At 49.2% G+C, this 20,045-nt stretch overlaps 9 protein-coding genes across 9 annotated transcripts; 3 read left to right on the top strand and 6 right to left on the bottom strand.

Annotated features, from left to right (window-relative positions):
- Positions 1-2,816: 2,816 nt before the first annotated feature.
- derA (putative ER-associated proteolytic system protein Der1) lies at positions 2,817-3,560 on the bottom strand (the record flags this gene model as incomplete). Its single annotated transcript, XM_057159298.1, has 1 exon — positions 2,817-3,560. One exon carries the CDS (start codon positions 3,558-3,560, stop codon positions 2,817-2,819), a length of 744 nt encoding a protein of 247 aa, XP_057002034.1.
- A 582-nt stretch (positions 3,561-4,142) lies between these two features.
- N7473_013358 (histone H3 family protein) lies at positions 4,143-4,692 on the top strand (the record flags this gene model as incomplete). Its single annotated transcript, XM_057159297.1, has 2 exons — positions 4,143-4,269; positions 4,346-4,692. The coding sequence occupies 2 exons, from the start codon at positions 4,143-4,145 to the stop codon at positions 4,690-4,692; spliced, it is 474 nt and encodes a 157-aa protein (XP_057002033.1).
- A 744-nt stretch (positions 4,693-5,436) lies between these two features.
- On the bottom strand, positions 5,437-9,472 carry N7473_013357 (uncharacterized protein; the record flags this gene model as incomplete). The annotated part of the gene is made up of 6 exons (XM_057159296.1): positions 5,437-6,278; positions 6,347-6,999; positions 7,053-7,168; positions 7,222-7,239; positions 7,300-7,410; positions 7,472-9,472. 6 exons carry the CDS (start codon positions 9,470-9,472, stop codon positions 5,437-5,439), a joined length of 3,741 nt encoding a protein of 1,246 aa, XP_057002032.1.
- Positions 9,473-10,180: 708 nt separating this feature from the next.
- On the bottom strand, positions 10,181-11,404 carry N7473_013356 (uncharacterized protein; the record flags this gene model as incomplete). The annotated part of the gene is made up of 1 exon (XM_057159295.1): positions 10,181-11,404. The coding sequence occupies one exon, from the start codon at positions 11,402-11,404 to the stop codon at positions 10,181-10,183; it is 1,224 nt and encodes a 407-aa protein (XP_057002031.1).
- A 998-nt stretch (positions 11,405-12,402) lies between these two features.
- On the top strand, positions 12,403-14,375 carry N7473_013355 (putative hydrolase, alpha/beta fold family). The gene is made up of 6 exons (XM_057159294.1): positions 12,403-13,275; positions 13,331-13,491; positions 13,549-13,629; positions 13,694-13,817; positions 13,866-13,994; positions 14,051-14,375. Exons 1-6 carry the CDS (start codon positions 12,499-12,501, stop codon positions 14,234-14,236), a joined length of 1,458 nt encoding a protein of 485 aa, XP_057002030.1. The 5' UTR covers positions 12,403-12,498; the 3' UTR covers positions 14,237-14,375.
- A 126-nt stretch (positions 14,376-14,501) lies between these two features.
- On the bottom strand, positions 14,502-15,377 carry N7473_013354 (phytanoyl-CoA dioxygenase family protein; the record flags this gene model as incomplete). The annotated part of the gene is made up of 1 exon (XM_057159293.1): positions 14,502-15,377. The coding sequence occupies one exon, from the start codon at positions 15,375-15,377 to the stop codon at positions 14,502-14,504; it is 876 nt and encodes a 291-aa protein (XP_057002029.1).
- Positions 15,378-15,897: 520 nt separating this feature from the next.
- Positions 15,898-17,036, bottom strand: loc1. Its single transcript, XM_057159292.1, has 2 exons — positions 16,558-17,036; positions 15,898-16,481 (listed from the first exon to the last, which is right to left on the bottom strand). Exons 1-2 carry the CDS (start codon positions 16,876-16,878, stop codon positions 16,194-16,196), a joined length of 609 nt encoding a protein of 202 aa, XP_057002028.1. The 5' UTR covers positions 16,879-17,036; the 3' UTR covers positions 15,898-16,193.
- Positions 17,037-17,250: 214 nt separating this feature from the next.
- N7473_013352 (NADH dehydrogenase [ubiquinone] 1 alpha subcomplex subunit 6) lies at positions 17,251-17,920 on the top strand (the record flags this gene model as incomplete). The annotated part of the gene is made up of 3 exons (XM_057159291.1): positions 17,251-17,293; positions 17,417-17,478; positions 17,654-17,920. 3 exons carry the CDS (start codon positions 17,251-17,253, stop codon positions 17,918-17,920), a joined length of 372 nt encoding a protein of 123 aa, XP_057002027.1.
- A 434-nt stretch (positions 17,921-18,354) lies between these two features.
- On the bottom strand, positions 18,355-19,568 carry N7473_013351 (uncharacterized protein; the record flags this gene model as incomplete). Its single annotated transcript, XM_057159290.1, has 4 exons — positions 18,355-18,645; positions 18,706-18,900; positions 18,955-19,417; positions 19,486-19,568. 4 exons carry the CDS (start codon positions 19,566-19,568, stop codon positions 18,355-18,357), a joined length of 1,032 nt encoding a protein of 343 aa, XP_057002026.1.
- Positions 19,569-20,045: the final 477 nt, after the last annotated feature.

Raw genomic sequence — 20,045 nt, 5'->3', positions numbered from 1 at the left:
AGCAGAAAATCGGGGATCGGAGTTCTTCAACACCTACGGCCCCCCTACGGCCTACGGGCAATATTCAGCCCGTTCCCGTGTGGCGGTTGCCCCGGTTGACTACTCCGAGGCTTGCGACCGTTGCGGTATTGCGTCAAGGTCAGCCGATAAGCCTATTATGCTGGACCGGTGACATTAATTAAGAAAGTATGAGGTATAGAAGTTTTTGTAAATTTGATCGTGATAAATGCGGTATACAACTCAAAGATTACCTAAAGAGGTTGTCTATTCGTCCGAAGGATCTTGTCGATTATGTTTGAAATATTTGTTCCGACCCAATAATACTATACGATTGGGTCGGCGGCGTTTATTCATCACTCCTCTAGTTTGCCAAGCTTATATGCGCCATGGGTGGTTTTTGAAAGGTAATGTGGTGCACGGTGTAAGGAGGTTGATCAAGAACAGAATATAATACTTTAATAATAAGAGAGATGCCCCTCTCTCTACTCCGTATGGAGTACACTTTCGACTATATGCTTGGTCAAGGAACTAGCGATCTCGTACTCCGTACAGTATGACTATGTACTGTACTGTACTGTAACACTCCATTATCCACTCCACTACGGCCGTACTCGTACCCTCGTATCACTCAGTAAAACTCCCATCTCTTCCCCCCTCAACGCGTCGTCACGGGCCAAGGGGTCTAACCAAACAAGGTTTAGTGTACCTCATTTGCTAAGTTGCTCCCCTGTTTCATCCCCACAGCCCCCAAATAATGGCACCCAACGGTCCTAGTCAAACCACGGACTATGTAACTAAACGTTTAGACCAGAGAGGGAATTATTGAACAAGTGAAGGGAAACATTACTGGTTGATCCCTCGGTCTCGCATTACGCTCCACTTCCGGCGTGCGCACTGCGAACACTCTACTTTACATAGTTAGTCGACTCATGTCAGCCATGGTTCGAACGGTGGCAGTAAGCTTGATTTTTCTCCGCGGGGATTTTGCGATCGATGGAGACAGAGACGGGGATGCGATTTGGATATTGGCTCCGCTCGATTAGAGAGAGGTTGAACCTTGAATTGTTGAATATATGTATTCTCTAGTATTCAAGATGGATATGAGGTTGGGTTGACTATACTCAGATACAAATGTTCTAAGTTATGTTCTATCTTTTAATCTTGATTCTGGAAGTTCTACCGCTATTATACTCTAGCATACAGACTTTCAGAATCTCCATCAAATCCCCTGATCGGCAAAATTCCTCACATCCTCGCAAGTCGCTACCAAACAGTAATCCAGTTTTGACTTACAATGATCCCTCTCCGCAAACTCGGTTCGGTTCGCTCCATACTATTCCTGCCCTTTCCATTCAAGATCGGCGCTTAGGTCGCAATTAATGACGTGAGTGGAAGTGGACTAGCGGCCCGCGTGGACAAACTTCCTACGGCGCATAGCATCATAGCTACGATGCAAGTATGTACTTAACTCTGAATGATTAATTTTTACTTCAGTGTAGAGAAGTTATCTTGTTTTACCGTCCTCGTTTAAGTGTATCTACAGATCATGGTCGGCCAATACATACATACACCTAACCGACACTGTACAGTATGTATGAGTATCCACTACGTAGCTAACCCGATCACCCCACGTTTCCCTCCATCAACGCCCCCAACGACGTGGCGCCGGAAAGGACCCTGTTTGTTGTGGGCACGGTGCTTTCGCTGATCTCATTTTATATCTCACAACCCTCTCATTCCTGCGCTGTGTAGCACCTATTCAGGACTTAGGCTATCTGACTTGAACTTGACTTGATAAACCACCGTGTCATATACTGTATGTCGGATAGAGCGATTACGAAAATTCTCGGATACGGCCCCGCCAATGGGGCTGCTTATTTGCATCGAGTGATCGGTTTGATGGATGCGAGTGGTTGATTATTCGGGTATGTATGAGTATGTATGAAGGACTGGGTTGGGCTTGGCTGGATCTTGGCTGTTACCTGGACTACATAGGCGGGACGCCTGTAATGATGTTATCAGAGTCGGAGTTGGGAGTTGGGGGCTGTGTCGGGAGGGGTGTGATGTGGGCGAGGCTGTGAAGATAAGTAGGCTAAGAATAGGAAGTATTGAGGATTTGGAGGAGATAGTGGGTCTGTTCTATGGAAAGTGAAGGACTGTGCTGGATGTTAGTATTGGGCTCTTATCTTGAAATTCATCCGATGTGCATAGTCCTGTCAAAGAATACAGTCTGCAAGGTTGATCATTTGGTTACTCGCTTCATTCATTTTGAAACCTATCCATATTCAATTTTCGTTAACAAACTAATATTAGGAGGACTTCCAGAGCCTTGAGAATTCTCGAGGTATCCGTATAGTCAATCTCCCTTCTACATACATACTCCCGCTTGGCATTATTACGTTGAGTACTCTCATTTGAATAGATAACGAGTGAACGAGATTAAAGCTAATAGGGTATCTTCGCTGTGACCAACTTGAAATAAACATGCATAAATTTCCAACCATGCCATCTGCCGCCATCCTTCAACCTCGACCATACCTTTGGCACAAAAATGTATAGGAACCGGCCCTTGTACAATCTCGAGCATCTGTACCACCTGACCGACAGAGTTATGATAGTCCGTCCAGTCCATACCATGCAATAGGATGCGCCAATCCTAGCATCCAAGACCTCCGCAGTCGAATGCAATATTCGACGAATGCTGACAAGCAAAGATCGATGTGTGATCATGTTTGCCATTCCTCCGCATCTCTCAATGAAACCCGGACAGGTGTACAATACTAATGAAATGGATCAACCCGACCCAACAAATGCCTTCATCGAGCTCCCGCGCCAGCCGCAGCAAAGTCCGGATTCACATTAATAGCATCCGTCGGCCGCTCGCGCGTCCGGGTCGTCTCAAAAAGCCGACGCCACCACATGGGCGGATCCAACGGCCGATGACCACCATGCAACGTCGGGTAAACATCATTGAAGAAATACCACACATGACCAACCGCCACACCCAGCATCTCATCCTTAGGCACAGTCTGGTACACAATCAGACTAAACGCCATAAGCACCCAGGGCAAATACGGCGCCGGAAACACCAACAGTCCCAGGAAACTCAACCGTGTATCCGGATTCCGCCGCGCCCAGATATATACCAGGCTCGAGCTCAACGCGGTCCCCAGGAACGGCAGCGAGAGAAACGGGGAGATAATCAAAAGCGAGGTCATCGCGTAGAAAATCAACCAGGCAAATTGCGCCGGGGACCGGCCGGAGGATTCCTCCAGGAGTCGGGAGTATCGTTGGAGAAAGAACACGTGGAAGATGAGGTCGAGGTTTAATTTTCCGAAATAGAGGAATGTGGTTAGGAGGCGCCAGTATTGGGATTTGGCGTAGACGGCACGGAAGCTGTAGAAGAGTTGGAATTCGGTCACGATGTGACAGTGGACGAGTACTGAGGTCGCCACGGTGGCTACTGTCCACCACCGGGTTACGGGGGGCATTTCGTAGAACCATTGTTCGAGGGGGAATTGTTGGGCTATTTGGCCGTTGTTTCCCCAGAGATCGGCCATGATTGTTGGTCAGTGGAAGAGGAAAGAGGGATTGTCAACTTGTCGTGTGATGTTTAGGCCAGGTGGGGATGGGAAGTCCGAAAGGTAAAGACCAGATAGACCGATAGTCGGACTATCAAGTACCGGGAGGGTCTCCGATAAGCCGATAAGCCGATACTCATCTTATCGATCACATCACGTGATCGCGACGCGTCAAACGCCAAAATCACGGGGGCTGGGCGCTAAGGACGAAAGTGTTCATATTGGCCTTTCCCCCCCAGCCCCCTCCATTTCACGCTGCTTTGTTCTCGCATTTTTTTCAATCCCCCTCAAATTGCTGGACTTCCCCGCGCGTGTCTTGGAACTGTACATTCGGGATCACTTCTGCCTCCTGCACACTCCCTCCGCTCCCACTACAACAGCTTTCCTGCAAGGGCGACATCCCTCGACGCGTGCGCGGATATCCTGCAGTTAAACACCTCAATACTCGGATATCTTCAGCTCAATTGATCGCCCAGGAAACGCCCACTACTCGCGACAAACTGCGCGCGCATCGAGATCAAAAAGAAGCACACGAGTTTACATATCAATCACTCAATCACAATGCCACCAACTGCAAAAAAGACCGCAAAAGCTCCCGCAGCAAAGACCGCAGCCGCAAGCCCAGCCAGCGCCGCGCGCAAAACAGCAGCAAAGAAAACCGCCGGAAAGCGCGCTTCAAATGTACAACGTACGTCTTAACATACACTCCCCTAACACCCCAGGCTCTCCAAGCTCCAAGATCCATCTTCTCACACATTATTCAGCCGGCGACCCAACACCAACAGGCAAAAAACGCCGCTACAAACCCGGCACAGTCGCCCTCAAAGAAATCCGCCGCTACCAACGCTCCTACGACCTCCTAATCGCCAAACTCCCCTTCGCCCGACTAGTCCGTGAAGTCGCCCTCGACCTTCTCCCCGCCGAAGTCGGCGCCGAATTGCGCTGGCAGTCGCACGCGATTCAGGCGCTGCAGGAAGCTGCGGAGGCGTTTATGGTGCATTTATTCGAGGATACGAATTTGTGTGCTATTCATGCGAAGCGCGTTACGATTATGCAGAAGGATATTCAGCTTGCGAGGAGGATTCGGGGGGTTTGGGGGGGTCTTGGTTGATGAAGCGAATGCCCATCCCTGGTGTCGACACTTGACACTCGACACCTTTTTGCGTGCTTTTTGCCTCGCAACGCTTTTTTTCGGCGAGGCTTTGTTTGCGGGTTTAATCTTAATTTGGTTCGTTTTTGAAGCGGTACTTGCCGGGGCCCCTCCTCTTTCTCTTTTCGAGGGGGTTTCTGAGTGCGATGCTGCAGGCGTCCTGTGGGTATGGTGTATCTAGGGTGGTGTTCTGCTGCTTTTTCTCCCATTTTTTGTCTTTGGGGGTTTTCCTTTTGCTTCTTTTCCGTTCGACTCTGACTCTGATCTTTTGGGTCGCTCTGATTATACCACGGTTGTTGTACATTAGCATGGATGTGGGGTGTTTTTTTTTTTTACCATTTTTTTACCATATAGGTATTGCTGCAAATGAGGAGTGCTGGAAGGGTGTCATATTGACGCTCAGTTCAAAAGAGCTTCCGAATCTATCTTTGTATAAGGGTACTATATAACGATGATATCGGATGAAATTGAAAGATATTTGTATCTATTCCAGGGTTCTGTCCTGATAGATTATGTCTTGTTGATACAATACGTACATTGTGCAAGAGTTGGACAGCAAAATAAGAAGAGGTAACGCCTTGTCAATGTAGCTATGAATGGTATCGTAAATGAAGAGCCGGTCCAAAGAAGATCATAAGGAACTCATAAGATAAACATGGAAAATAACAAAACATTATAGACCTGGCAGCGTCCTAAGCAGCACTCTCAAGCTGGACGCTTCAAGCTAGGCGGGAGACCCGTGATCAGTCGCTGACCCTCCTCCCTCACACTCAGAGCTTCATCGCCTTTACCGTGTCGCTCGAGTGTCTCAGCCAGCATCTCATCCGTGACACTAGCCCAAAGACGGTCATTGGCTCGTTTCGCCATGGCACGACCAGCTCGGACACTCTTCTCGGCTTGTTCGCCGACAACGCCACGGAAGTACTTCCAGCTCATGAATGTAAGGGTCATGCAGGTGATTTGGGAATTGCTGATGGTAGTAGCAGACTGCAGGGCATGCTGGAGGAATTGCTTGGTCTGAATGGTGGATTCTGTCTGCACGGTGGCGCAGACAAGATAGTATGCTGCTTGGATGTATTTGTTTGGTCCGTTTTGGCAGAAGGGTTCAAGGGTAGCTTGGATGGTTGGGAGATGGGAATGGCCTGGGTGAGAGGGATCACGGATGATGAGGATAGTGTTGAGTGCGGCGAGAATACATGTGTCGCGGCATGGGTCGTTACGTGCTATCTTGCTAGCTGATGGTGAGAGTAGTAGCAAGGGAGATTGGAAGATGTTCAATGCTCGTGCTAGATCGCCAGTGGCCTGGGCGATGGTACCAGCGGCGTATTCCATTAAGCATTCGATGGATCTGGGTAGGCTGGGACCGCACTCTTGGGTGAATTGCCGGAGCTCTTTCAGAGAATGGGTTGCCAGTTCCCAGTCGGTTCGGGCACAGGCTAGGAAGACTCGCTGCAGAAGGAAATTGCAGCAAAGGGACCGGCGCCATTCGACACGTCTGGTAGCATTCACCATTGACTCGGAAATCTCTTGTGGAGTTGTGAAGCCTCCTGAGAGCATAGGTTAGGGATTTGCCTGCTTGCTAAAAGGGGGATTACAACCTGAGATTGTGACATACCTTGAACCATCCGAAGCCCCTCGTCGAGGAATTGCTCCGCTTTCCGACCATCATAAGAGTTCTTGGCACTCAGCGTGATCGAGCTCAAGAAGTATGAGAGTGCATAGAGATCATGCTGGGGAAGCCAGTTGAAGCTAAGCAGGACCATGCCATTCTGCACCTGAAGAATATCACCCGTGTCAATGGAAGACGGACCAGCAGACTTTCCATTCAGAGGAATGGAGAACGACCCATCGGCACGCCAGTTCGGGTCATTAAGCGTTTCATCGGCCAAGGTTTGCAAGACCTTCAGTTTTTGAGAAGCCTGAGGCACGTCATACTCCAACAGGCTGCAGCAGATATCAACCATCTGGGTAAGGGTGACAAGTTGCGGGATATGTCGAAGTTCATCATTTAATTGATGGCTACGCGCAACGGCCACGGCACGCTGTGCTTGCTCGATGGCATCGGATCCTGTACCTTGCTGCAAATGCGCTAAGGCTTCGATGACGGCAGCCATTGCAGCGACAGCTTTGTCTCCATTGCGACTAGCCATGGCCGAAATTTTGTTCAAGTGTTGGAGTGCTTGGACAGAGTCTTGGTGTGACGATGAAGATAGCGACAATGTCACACGGAGGAAGCGAAAGGTATACTCCCATGCAGCGTGGCGGTATCTGAAAGAACATTAGCAATTAGAAAATCGGTGGAGAAGGGAGATATCACGTACGCTTCCACATCCTGGATCATGCCGTCGACCGCCTTCAGGGAAGCCTTGGGGTTGGTCTTATGGAGCATGCGCGCCAAAAGATGCTGCATGCTATATTTCAAATCTAGCATACGGTTCTAAGAAGAGTCAGTGTCTGGACGACTTTCCATCAAAGAGAATTATAACTCACCCGTTCACAAAGATCAATCTGTACAAAGACGGTTAGCTGGGTGGTCGTATGAAGGGGGGCATTTAGATGAAAACATACACCCTTGCTTAAAGCAGTTTCGGCTTCGAGGTCATTGTCAGTTTCCTCGAACAACGTCCGAGCATAACGGAGTCGAACGAGGGCTTCCTTGCGAGGTTGTAACCGCCAGTTCTGGAACGTGATAAAATGGTCAGCAAAAAATTATATCGGGTAAACCGGGTATGTGACCAACCTTCAAAACTGCCTCCAAGCATCCAAGCCCCGTTGAGACTAGCTTGTAGTACTCCTCAACATCTGCCTGGCTGGTAACTAGGGCCGTTTTAGTCCCATGACGATGCGCAGCGTTCAAGTATTCATCCGCCAGTGAGAGTAGCAAAACTTGGTAGTCCACCGGAGGTTTAGTCGGTTTTGTAATTCTGTCAGTGGTCTGCTGGCTTGGCAGTTGCTTCTTTGGCTGTGGTTTCTTCTGAATAGGTTTTGGACTGCTGGAGCGAAAATCTTGGGACGGTGCTGGAATCATGACTTGCGGAACGGCATGCTGTGTGGGCGAAGAAGTTGGCTGGGGTTGTATTGGTGTTGCCACTTTTGTTGGAGCTGGTGCTGCGTCTGGTGGAGTTACTTTTGGCGGGGCTGTTTGTGATAGTGCTACTTTTGACGGTGCTAGGTTTGGCGGGGTTGCCTTTGGAGGGGCTACTTTTGGTGTGGCCGCAGGTTGTTTGGGCTCTTTTTTGGGTGTAGCTGCGGCTTGCTTCACTTCTTTTTTTGGTTCCTTCTTCGCGTCCTTCTTTGGCTCCTTCTTTGGTGCCGGCTTAGATTTTGCAGATTCCGACTTGACGACCGGCTTCGGCGCAGGTGGAGGCTTTATCTGTGTATCTGACTGCTTTGCATCCAATTGCATGGGAATATCGTCCTTCTTTGGCTGAGGACTACCAGGTTTGACTTTCGGGTCCGGGATTTGCGAAGGTTGAGGAGCTTTGGATTCAGCTGGTGGCGGTGTTGAGGAAGCAATGGACGGCATCGGAGGTAACTCAAGCGAGGTCGACAACTCGCTCGGGTCGATATATTGAGATAAGGAGCCATATCGTGACCGAGGGGCGGTAGGAAGTGGCGGTTGCACAAACAGCTCAGCCGGGTTAATGAATTGATGCTGGGGCAACTCTGGGGGCAATGATGGAGGGGGCGCCGGGGGCATAGGCGGTGGCCGAGGTTGATGTGGGATCGCCTGAGGTTTGGAGACTGGGGATGGTTGTTGCTGGTATTGCGGCTGTTGATATTGTGGCTGCTGCTGCATCTGAGGTTGTGGAGCTGGTTGTGGCTTCTGGTGCTGCGGTTGCTGGTTTTGCGACTGCTGGTGTTGAGGTTGCTGCTGATGCTGTTGATTCTGATGCTGTTGCATCTGAGGTTGCGAAGCTGGCTGCGACTGCTGGTGCTGCAACTGTTGATGCTGTTGCATCTGAAGTTGTGGAGACTGCTGCGGCTTCAGTTGCGGTCGAGGAGAGGGCTGCAGCACCTGCAGTCGAGGCGATTGCTGTTGCGACGGAACCAGAGGAGCATGCTGTTGCATCTGAACGAGCGGAGACTGCTGTTGAAATTGCGGACGAGGAGACGGCTGTTGCTGATACTGTGGCCGAGGAGACTGCTGCTGAACACGAGGCTGCGGAGACTGCTGTTGAAATTGTGGCCGCGGGGATTGCTGCAACTGCTGCAACTGGGGTCTAGGGGATTGCTGCGGCTGTATCTGGACTCGGGGGGACTGTTGCTGCATCTGCATGCGGGGAGATGGCTGTTGTGTCTGATGAAGGGGCGATTGATGCGGCTGGACTATGGGAGATTGTCGGGGTTGAGAGATGGAAGGCTGTTGCATTTGCGACATCGAAATCTGCTGTGCTTGAGAGAAAGCCGGATGTTGGGGTTGCGCGAGGTGTTGGGGGTGGATGAGGGCTGCAGGCTGGAGGGTTGGCTGTTGTTGTTGTTGTTGCTGCTGGTGGTGCTGCGCTTGTGGAGACATCGGCTGCGTAAAGTGATGGCCATATTGATTCCAGACCTGCTGTTGCTGTTGTTGCTGCATCATCCCCTGTGGATAGCCTGCCGGTTTACCGTAGCCGTAGGGCGACGGCGAAGGAGCCGCGACATGATTGTATGGGAACTGCGGCGGGGCGACGTGGCCAGGCTGATACTGCGGTGGAGGAATATATTGCGGATATTGACCGGAATTGGGCGGTGGGAAGCTCATCGCCCCGACGTATATTTCAACTGAGAAGAGCTTCGCAATAATCCTCGATCGACACGATGGTGAAGCACTTCCATTGCCTGCCGCGTCGGGGGCGGAGAAACTCGCGGCGGTCAGCTGATGAGGCGATAAGCATCGCGATAACGGGACTAAGTATGGAACCAGAGATGAGAGAAACGAACCTCCTAGATAGGTTATACTTGTTTTCCTCTGAAAGATCTTTCTAATGGTCATTCGAATCATCTTTCTTTCTTGATAATACAGTCAGCGTCTCTTCGGTCCATCGTTCAACTGTCCTGAAAACATATCATGGTTCCAAATTATGGAACCCTACTGTGCTAGAGCTACAAGTAGCTCCATCTACTTTTTGAAGGTCAATTAGTAGTATGTTGAACATGGATCAAAAGTTGTTCTTCGACTTTGAATGTTGATAATAAGAATAAACTGGGGGTTCAAGAAGGTTTCAATGGTGAATTATTAAGTCAAGTTCTCAATAACATGAAGAACGCTCTATAGTTTATAGGAAACAAACATGAAATGAGCTCAAGTAAAATTAGTACATGATGACTCGTTCAACCAAATAACACCATACGATACCCAATGCAATAGAAGCAAATGACCCCCTCTTAAACTCCAAGGCGCTGATAATATAATGCTTCCCCAACGGCAGATTAAAAACCCCATGAATAATAACAACAACAACCGACTGCTTTATAACATGCGAATAGACGAGTACAATGAACTCAAAGGTTGCGGGTTTATCGCCGGTTCAATAACCTCCTCCCCAATACTAGGAGAAAAGGCCAAAGGAGGGTGTTCCCGTACCGTCCAAGGACACAGCTCATTGCAGTTCTCCACGCCGATCGAGGGTTCCGCGGGATGAATGCGCTGCGAACCCCACGCAGCATCGGGAATAAGATTTGAGCCACCGAGATTGCGCTGTGTCCAGAAGTAAAAGGTATCTTTACCGGACTCTTCAGAATGGAATGGCTGTTTTCGCGGGCACTTCAAGGTCGTGTTGCAAGCGCCGCAGACTGAAATGCGACGGCACGAGGTACAAAAAGAGTCGAAGAGGCGGCAGATAGTGGATTGGTAGACGCTTGAAAGCCAGAGATCGACGGATCGGTGTGCGCATCCAAAGCGCGGTGTCATATACTCTTCTTTACCGACTTGTCCCGATACAGTCGTGAGTTCGTACTCTGTCCGCATAATCAACTGATCTTCACCGTCGAGTTCCGGGTAGAGAGACACTTTGAGCTCTGTCGGTCCGTACTGCTCTGTACATGAATGCCAGCAATATCGATCCCCGACTTTGTCTCCAAACTGTGTCCTGAGGGCGTTGACTGAAATCTTCCGAATGCGAAGATGGTCCGCCAGATCCAGTTTATCGCGGAAAGTGATCTTCTTGCAGGGACACAAGTCCACGATCCCAGCTAACTCGCCCACATTGCACGATCGATGATCCGATTTGCGTCTCAATTCGCGCGTAGAAAATGCCGTCCGGGGATGTAATTTCAGGCATTTGGAACATACCCGCCACCGCGAATTCTCCAAGAGATTGATAAACTGCCACCGCGGCGTGACAAAGTTATGACCATTCCGATAGTGGTGGAAAAGCGGCGCAAAGTCTCGACCGAAGCGGAGGGATTTTGATTTGAGGATTTCGCCGGAAATTGCAAGCATGCGCTTACAGGTCAGCGCAAAGGCCGCCTCCGGGACTAGAGTCAAATGGGAGACTATCTCTAGTAATAACTCCGTGGGGAGTTCCATGAGATAGCAGCGGCCCGACTCGTCCTTCTGCTGCTTGCGCGAACGGGTAGGGGACCAGGACTTCATTCTCATGACGGTTCGAAGCTTTTCCGTTGCTCGGTGGAGGCGTTCGGGCATGTTGGTGGAAGGGGACGCTTTTAAAGCCATAGCGAAGAGGGGCGACATCTGTTCTTTGTTTCGGGAACAGAGTGCTTTCAATGTTCTTTTATGACCAGCCCGCATGAGTGGTGATGAGTGATTTGTTTTTTTTTATAGGATTAGGGCTTGTCAGAATGGTAGATGATGTGTTGGTGGCTTGTGCTGAAAGATCATATCGTCAAGTCGATGGGTAGAGGGGGTGCTGCTATGTATCGTGTGACGGAAAAGAAAGCCGCATCATAAGTAAGAAAAGAAGAAAGGGTTCCTAATAAATCCAGCCTCTGGATCTGTTGACCTTGAAGTAGGGCTCGGGCTAAAGATTAAGTTGCACGAAAACGGACCATGGGATGGGGTCACGGTAGGGCTGGCAATGTTATCAGCATTACATGGCTTGGGGGTCAGGGCTGTATACTTCTGACTTCGTACCGATTATAGATACGGATGTATACAAATAGAGCTTGCCCACTCATTATCAGCCCCTGTTTCGGTCCAAATGCAGCGCACAAAAGCCACCGATATGTTTCTCCCAATATCGGATATAAAGCGTAGACAATCTACATTGTGTACGAGCATGGAAGCCGGATGCTATCCAGGGCTGTTCCGCATGCGGCAATCAGATTGCCGCATCGAGCATCATGGCATCATCACTCGAAAGCCCTCCTAAAGCAGCCCCTCCCCTCCAGTCTAGCCGATTCAGCCTAGTCAGCCCCCATAGGGTACTTGCATCATCTCATCGGTCTCATTTAACGATGACCCTGTCAACTGACTCTTTGTCGTCTTTGGAGGGGTATCAGTCCCATGTGACCCTCCTTCACGGGTTGTGAGCCTCAGGCATCATATAAGGTGATGACTAAGAGGGGAAAGAACTTGCTGTCCGAGTCAGCGGGATGGCGAGCACGTGCATCACGTGTAGATAGGAGGATAACAGACGGAGATCGGGGCTTAGTCACACCGATCCGATCGGGAAGTACCGAGGTTGCCTGCTATCAAAGGCTTTTTTTCTTGTTGGAAAAGACTTGGCCTGATTTAGATGTTGCCTCCTGGACGCCTTTCTTTCTTTTTTAAATCTCATTAGCCCCTTCGTGTTTTATTTGGTCTCTCGCATTATAGACAGATCCTCTATGTCGGATTTTGCATCAGCGCTGCTCGACTCTTTTCCCCTATCGCTACTTTTATCGGGTCTCATCGCAATGGGCCTTCTCTCTTGGGTGCGCCCGAGCGGGCGAATCTCTTTTTTTCACGCAAAGGACAATAAGCTCTATCTGACCAAGAAGTCCAGTCCGTCAGGAGCAAAGGAGCAAACAACCTTGGTTGATATCTGTCGCGATGTGACTCCCGACACTTGTCATCTTAACCCATTGTTGTTCAATGGTCATCTGCAGACTATGTACACGGTCTTGAAACATGATAGTGTTCCCGTGTACTATAAGCGGAAGATGTTTGAAGCGGATAGCGCTATGTTCTCGGGGACATATGCGATTGACTTTGTCGTTCGACCGTACGAGATGCCGCCCGACGGCGAGTTGACGGATCAGGCGAGAAAGTATACTCAGCCATCTGGTTTGCCGCCTCGTACGTCGTTTTACTCGGAGGAGGAGTTTGCTGGTATTGCTTCGGATGATACAAAGCCCATGCTGGTTGTTCTTCATGGGTTGAGTGGAGGGTCGCACGAGGTGTATTTGCGCCATGTTCTTTCACCGCTTGTTGCTGATGGCGCGTGGGAGGCCTGCGTGGTTAATTCGCGGGGTTGCTCGCAGACGAAAATCAGCACGGGAGTGTTGTATAATGCGCGCGCAACATGGGATGTGCGCCAGTCCGTGAAGTGGCTTAGAAAGACCTTCCCTAATCGACCTTTGTTCGGCATTGGATTCTCGCTGGGTGCCAATATTCTGGCTAATGTATGCCTCCCTGAACTCTCCTGGAAGACTTACAGTTCTAACATGATCACTGCAGTATCTGGGCGAAGAAGGCGACCACTGCCAATTGAAGGCTGCAGTGCTCTGTGCCAGTCCCTGGAACTTGGATGTCGGCTCCGTTCGCTTGCAAAGCTCTTGGCTAGGTAAGGAGGTGTACAGCAAGACGATGGGCTCAAGCATGAAGAGACTTTTCGAAGCGTAAGTTTTTCTTGTCTTACTGTCATACTGGAAACACAAGCACTAATGAAATTATAGCCACGCTGAGGAAGTGTCTAAGAACCCCCGCATCGATGCTGAGGCGATTAGAAACATCACTTATCTACATGAGTTTGATCGGTATGTTACTTATTCAACTGTCCCAATTATGCTTATTGCATGTATTCTAACTCGACCTAAACAGAGCCCTCCAATGTCCCACATGGGGTTACCCGACCGAGGGTGCCTACTATCGTGACGCTGCCTCTACGGACGCAATGCTTTCCATCCGCATCCCATTCTTTACTGTGCAAGCCGAGGATGATCCCGTGAGTCAAACCCTCTCGGATACACGATCAATCCGCTAACATGAACAGATCGCTTCCCGCGATGCATTGCCATTCCACGAAATGACTCAGACCCCATACGGTGTCATGCTGACCACTTCCTGGGGTGGCCACCTCGGCTGGTTCGAACTCGGCGGTGACCGTTGGTTCGTCAAGCCGGTAAGTCGCAACGAATTTAACTACAATCATATGGATTTGTGCTAATGTCTATAAAGGTGACAAACTTCTTGAACAAGATGGCCCAAGAATTCGACATGTCCATCCCCGGCGTTGTTGAGTATCCCGAGAAGCTCCCTGGGCATATCGCTAGCCACCCTGGCCTTGACAAAGACCCTGACTTGGCTCCAAAGCCCGAGTTCCGCCCTGTCAACCGCAAGCTCGATATGAAGCTGTCCAAGTAATGTCGGCACCGTTCACGTAAAATCTTCAAAATCTTCCGCGGCCATTATGTTTCCTGGCTTTTTGGGGGCTTGCGCGGAATTTTGGCTTCGTTTTACATACAATATACATTTAGACTAATTTCGGAGTTCTTCAGCGAGTATAGAATTATTTTTCAGAAAAAAGAAAGTTGAAGCATATTTGAGGGTATGTGTCGTGCAAGAAGCCCCAAGCCTTAAAACTATCGAAAAGATCATGAGCCTGCACCCAATGTTACCTGCACTCTCTTCATGGCTTCAACGTCAAATCATGATCATGAGCACCCTGCAAATAATCATAATCTTCCCCAACCCACTTCACATAAGGAACCGTTCTACCAAAATCAATCTTCCCCTCCAACACCCTCGGCAACACCAACGTCTGATCACTCCGATACCAACTCGGAAACTGAATAGAAACCAACATCACCCTAGGCTCATCCGTCCGATTCGGCATCCCTGCATGCCAAAGCCTGAGATCACGGATAATCAGCGAGCCCTTGGGTAAACCGGGCTGGATAGGCGGGCTGATCTTCCTTCGCTGTTCTAGGAGTTCAGATTTGATCGGTTCGTTATTTGCCTGTCTATCGAACACGGTTTCGTCCGTGTCGGTGTGACTGCCTAACCAGAACTCCGTTGCCCCGTTTTCGGGCGATGTAGAGACTAAATTGATATTGATGCAGTAACCGAATGGCATACGGGGCATTTTAAACTCCACATCAACGTGTGGTGGTTGACGGCCCGTTGCTTTGAATGCGGTGTTTGCGCTGTAGAAGCGTAGCTGTGGGGTTGGTCCTATCATATGCTCGATGATGGAGGTGGCCCATGGGTTGGCGAGGATATCTTCGAAGATGAAGTCTTTCTCGACGACTGGTTCTTGTTGGATGTTGCCCGTGTCTGGGCCGAAATTGCGGTGCGTGTTTGTGTTTGCGTAGAGTCTTTTGGCTTCGGGGATCATGCGCTCGTTTAGTTTGTCGAGGTGGCTGGTGTTGACGGCGTTTTCGAGAGCGAGGATTCCGTCTTGGTGGAGGGCTTGTAGGGCTGCTTGGAGATTGTGCGAGTTTAGTTTGCGAGTTGATAGCTCTTCGGGGGTGAGCTTGATGATTGTGAGCGTTGGTTGGGTCATTTTGATAGTCAATGTAGGCTTGTTGGGTTTCAGATAAGTCGTGGTCTTGGGCCTGGGGATGTTGGTGCACACTGATATGCACCTTTTAGCAGGCTGTGACACTTCCAAAACATGCCAAAGACTGATTAACGAATGTGGATGTCCCTTTTCCCGAAAATAGGCATAAATAGCAATTATTGATGTAAATACCCCGCATTCGCCGGTGATTTTACCGGGTTTGACCGGTCAGTACAGTGTAACTACACCACCATAGCATTAAGGATATGCCTAGGTTGCATTGACTACCGGTGGAGCTACCATAGGTATCATAATGATTGGTAGTCAGTCACTGCCTGGACCTTCCTTGAGAATGCGTGCGTATGTCGATGGACCCAGTCACGTCTGAATTAGCTCACAGCGCTTTCTATAGTGAATTTGTATGTTCTCGATTATAAAGGCGTACCGCGATAGCTGGAGGACATCACCATAGATTGAATCAAGATGTTAAGATTCCTAACTGTATGAAGCTATACCAGCCTATTGTTTCAACTGAGTCACCATGAATGGCATGGAAGATGCCAATAATCCAAGACATTAGAAAGCCATTGAATCTTACAATTGGAGAGATCCTCCATCCTTGGTCCATAAAACGAAGAACCCCATTTTGATCAGAAGTTAAATGTGATTCATCAAGCTTTGGGGGACAGCTCCCATTAGAGGATCAACGCTATTCACAATGGTTCGAATCCGAAGTAAACATGAAACCCACACAAACGCCAGACCCCAGTCTAAGCATGGAGATGGTATAGACAATAGCCACTTTTTTGTTTCGGTCGTTTAAGCAAATGAAACGCTCTTGCGCTTTCCCTTGGCAGACTTTGAGCCTGATTTTGAGGAAGCTGGAGAACTCTCTGCAGCCCTGTCATTTCCACCCTTGTTCTTCTTCTTGTTCCGAATGGTATCCTTCACGGCGTCGAGCTTGGACTTCTTCTCCTTCATTCGTGCCTCGGCCTCGGCCTTCTTGGCCTCTCGGATCTCCTCGAGTTGGCGCGCCTTCATCATCTTTGACTCGATCTGACCCTCCTTTTCGGCGTTGACCATGGCGAGAATTGTCATCATACCCTCCTATTAAGAAGAAGAAAAAGGTGTTAGTAAAGCAATTCTAATCCAGACAAAACCCATGGAAGGCAATTTGACAAACCTGGTCGTCAACGAAAACCTTGCCCTTCTTCTTTCCCTTGGGCTTAACAACTCCAACGGGTGTGATCTGGTTCAGCTTGGGAAGATCAAGCTCTGCCTCGGTATAGACTCTCTTCTTCTTCCTGGCCAAGTTCTCCGGGGCGGTGCGCGCCTTAGACTTGACTTCTTGTGGCGGAGGACGCTTGACATTCTTCTTGCTGCTGGGCTTGCTCACGCGGGAGGAAGAGGACATGCCGGAAGGCTTAGAGCCCTTGGGACCCTTGGGACCCTTGGAGGCACCTCCGGAGGAGGCACCCTTGGACGACCCTCTGGTGGGCGCCATTTTGTGAATGCGAAAGTCGTAAAAAGGTGCGAAACTTGGTCAAATCGGACGGGAAAGGTAGAGTATTCACGGAGATCGATTTATTATCGAGTCACAACAGGTTAATCAAGACTTTCAATTTCAATTCCCGGAAATAGTAGAGTCAATCAGAATAATTCGAGAGAAAACAAGAACATGCGACTCGGCGCCGCCATCAAAATTGCAAAAGAAATTTTGGATCAGGAAGGCGGTGAGAAACGCCGATTCCACCCACCCAACCTCAGTCAAACCTCCACCACCCAGAAGCTCGCCAGCGTCCAATTCTCTCCCCGCACCCTCCCTCCAAGAGATTGAATTGCACTGGACTGAGTGGACGCAATCTCAATCGACAACATGACCATCAACCCTACCTACCTCGCGCAACGGACGCGTTCTTGTACGTTCCCAGCCCTCCGTCGATCACACCTCGAGGTGTTTCGATCGCCCACCAGGCGAGCCCTGCAATTAAGACCGATGTGAGCTGTGCAAAGTCGCTAACGACGTTCTGCTTGCTCTATAGCCGTCAACCTTACGGATGCCAAGAACCGTGTCCTCAAGTCCTACCGAGAGTGGCTCCGCGCGGTCAGTTTACCCTACGATCATCCATGCCTATGCCCTTGCTCCAGCGGTAGCACCGCTCTTATTCTTTTTGATTTGCTGGGAGAATGGAGACATGGAGAGCAACCGCTGTTAAGAGAAGGATTGGCAGTTCATGACTCGAATTGAACGTCAAGCTAACCTGCGACATCAATTACAGTCCCCGGAGATCCAAACTATGTACTCCCTGAACATGCCCGTGTCCGCCATCCGCACAAAGATCCGCCAGGAGTTCGAGAAGCACCGCTACGTCAGCCAACTCAGCGTCATTGACGTCCTCCTGTTCCAGAGCCACGCCGAGTTCCAGGAGACTCTCAACTACTGGAAGCAGCTGTCCCACGTCATGAAGTACTTCCGGCCCGAGGAAGACCCCGGTGCGCGCCTGCCCCGCAACTTCGTCTCTGGCTTCCTGGAGGGCCGCAACTGAAAAGCCCATTTTCGATACCTCATCCACCACCTTTGATCATTTGTTTTCCTTTATCGCAAGTCTGTGGGATGACAGTCGGAGGGGCTGTGTCATCGACCCCGGCATGATGTGTATATATTGTCTGACTAGATCGCCAAATCATCTTGGTTCCATTTCACCTTGTGCAAAATCATTAGCTCTCTCCTTGTCCGCTTAATGGGACTTGGTTCATCTGGTGTTCATACACACCTGACCCACCTTTGCTTCATAGCCTCGCGGGTAGCGTGAGCCAATCAAGCCACACAGAAACATAAGCATGCTTACAGTACGGTCTCTACACTCGTCGTTACTTTTATGGACATTAGTATCAGTGGATATTGCTGTATTGGTTAAAGATAATTATTACTATGGACATCAAGTCTCGGTCTTGTATATCAATGTTCTTCTCAGGCATCCTACCCAAGCGAGAGGCGGTGATATGGCGAGTATGATCGATCAGTACGGCCGGGGAGAGCCGCAAACTGCGTATCTCGCTTATAGCTGTTCTCGTTGAGAACCTCTTTCAATCCATGATTGAAATTGAACGTGCAGACTACAGCGCATATCAAAGTGCAAATCATGAGGATCAAAGCAACAAAGGCGAATAGTAGCATCATATCCTTGTCTGCTGTATTCGCTCGCTCCCCATTGCCACAAAGCACAATGATCCGGCTGATAAGATATGCAATTATCGCAGCGTGGCAGACCTATTGTCGAGAGTGTTAGTATAGACGGCGGTAATATCTTTAGAGAACACTTTGACTTACAATTACCATTATCATTCCGATCTTCCGCTCCCTGAGAACGCACCAGAAAGCCAGCGCCATCATAAGGAAAGATGCAGGTAGAAGAGCCATTGTGAGGGCGAACTCTGGCTCCTCAAAGTGTACGTCGATTAAACCGTACTGGACCACAAAAACCGCGATAAAGTAGAAATCGAGCTTGATAAGAACAAGGTAAATCTGTTCAACTGTTAGTACATATCTTAGAGAGAGAAGATAGGCAGGTAAGCTCACCTCGTAGGCCAGAAAGCGAGTCTTGATACTCATATCACCATGAATCCTTCGGTAGATAGCCCAGGCATACTCTTTATGTAGCCGATAAGCGCATGACCAGATAATAAAAGTGCATATCCCAAAAATTATCGGACAAGCAATTTGAGCTGGGCCAACTCGCTTCCAGAAATCAAAATCGAGATCTACCAAGGGCTGACTTTCGTTATCACGGGCTGTCGGTAGTCTCCGAGCGATTTCTTTCAGGGAATTCGGCTGCATCGCGGAGAACGCAAGAATACATGCATTGCTGACGCATATAGCGAATAGCAACAGATTATTTTTGTGATGCACCGCATCGATAGCAAGGACAAGCTCGTAGGCGCAAGTAAAGACGAAGATGGCCAGATTGATTGGCACGACGTATGAAACTGTCACTTGGATTACATTGGGACGGACCCATACCTGCCATTCTGATATAATATATCTAGGAATGTTAGTATGTAACAGTGAGATTAACCTAGATCACTCCTCCGTTCTAGATGTCTGACTTACATCTCTAGCGCCAAGATGATAATGGCTTGCGCGAGTAATGCCCCACAGAAAAGCCACTCATTTTGTGTGGTTGGCTTGTACATTATTGTATCGCTTTTTTCTGGGGAGTTGGAGAAATCCTTCGAAGGATGTAACAAGGGTCATAGGTCAGAAGGTCAAGCATAAGAGCTGGTCCGGATTTCCTGAAATTATTACTTTTGACTCGGAGAAGGATGATAAATTGCAAAAAAAAAAAATACTGAGCGAAAAAAAAAACGAATTTTTAGTCTGTTTCTAGAGAGAGTTGCCTCCTAGAGCTGAAATGTGAGACCCTTGTGGGGCAGTGATCACATACATTGGCCAGTTGTAACTTGTTAGATTAGAGAGTGGTTCTTAAAAAAAGACTGGCGATGATCCATTAAAGTCCCGAAGCTACGCCGAGCAAAGGGTGTTCATACCTGAAAGGGGAAATAAGCCGATCTACTTGACCCGGATCAAAAACCCAGGAAACTTTATTGAATTGAACTCTTCTTTCATGGCCTATTCATGATTATTTGATAGACAGACTGAGGCAGTTTACA

Source organism: Penicillium subrubescens (genome assembly GCF_028828155.1).
Source record: "Penicillium subrubescens strain IBT 31985 chromosome Unknown utg000014l_segment0_segment0, whole genome shotgun sequence".
NCBI classification, from domain to species: domain Eukaryota; kingdom Fungi; phylum Ascomycota; class Eurotiomycetes; order Eurotiales; family Aspergillaceae; genus Penicillium; species Penicillium subrubescens.
Note: the sequence above shows the minus strand (reverse complement) of the source record. Positions and strands in the feature narration are given on the sequence as shown.

What these genes read in the sequence shown, in the direction of transcription:
- N7473_013355 (XM_057159294.1), top strand. Translation starts at nt 12,499, where the DNA reads ATGTCGGATTTTGCATCAGCGCTGCTCGACTCTTTTCCCCTATCGCTA. An exon ending in ATGAAGAGACTTTTCGAAGC is followed by an intron (nt 13,492 to 13,548) that starts GTAAGTTTTTCT and finishes ATGAAATTATAG; the next exon opens with CCACGCTGAGGAAGTGTCTA. An exon ending in ACCGTTGGTTCGTCAAGCCG is followed by an intron (nt 13,995 to 14,050) that starts GTAAGTCGCAAC and finishes ATGTCTATAAAG; the next exon opens with GTGACAAACTTCTTGAACAA.
- loc1 (XM_057159292.1), bottom strand. Translation starts at nt 16,878, where the DNA reads ATGGCGCCCACCAGAGGGTCGTCCAAGGGTGCCTCCTCCGGAGGTGCC. An exon ending in AGGTTTTCGTTGACGACCAG is followed by an intron (nt 16,482 to 16,557) that starts GTTTGTCAAATT and finishes TCTTCTTAATAG; the next exon opens with GAGGGTATGATGACAATTCT.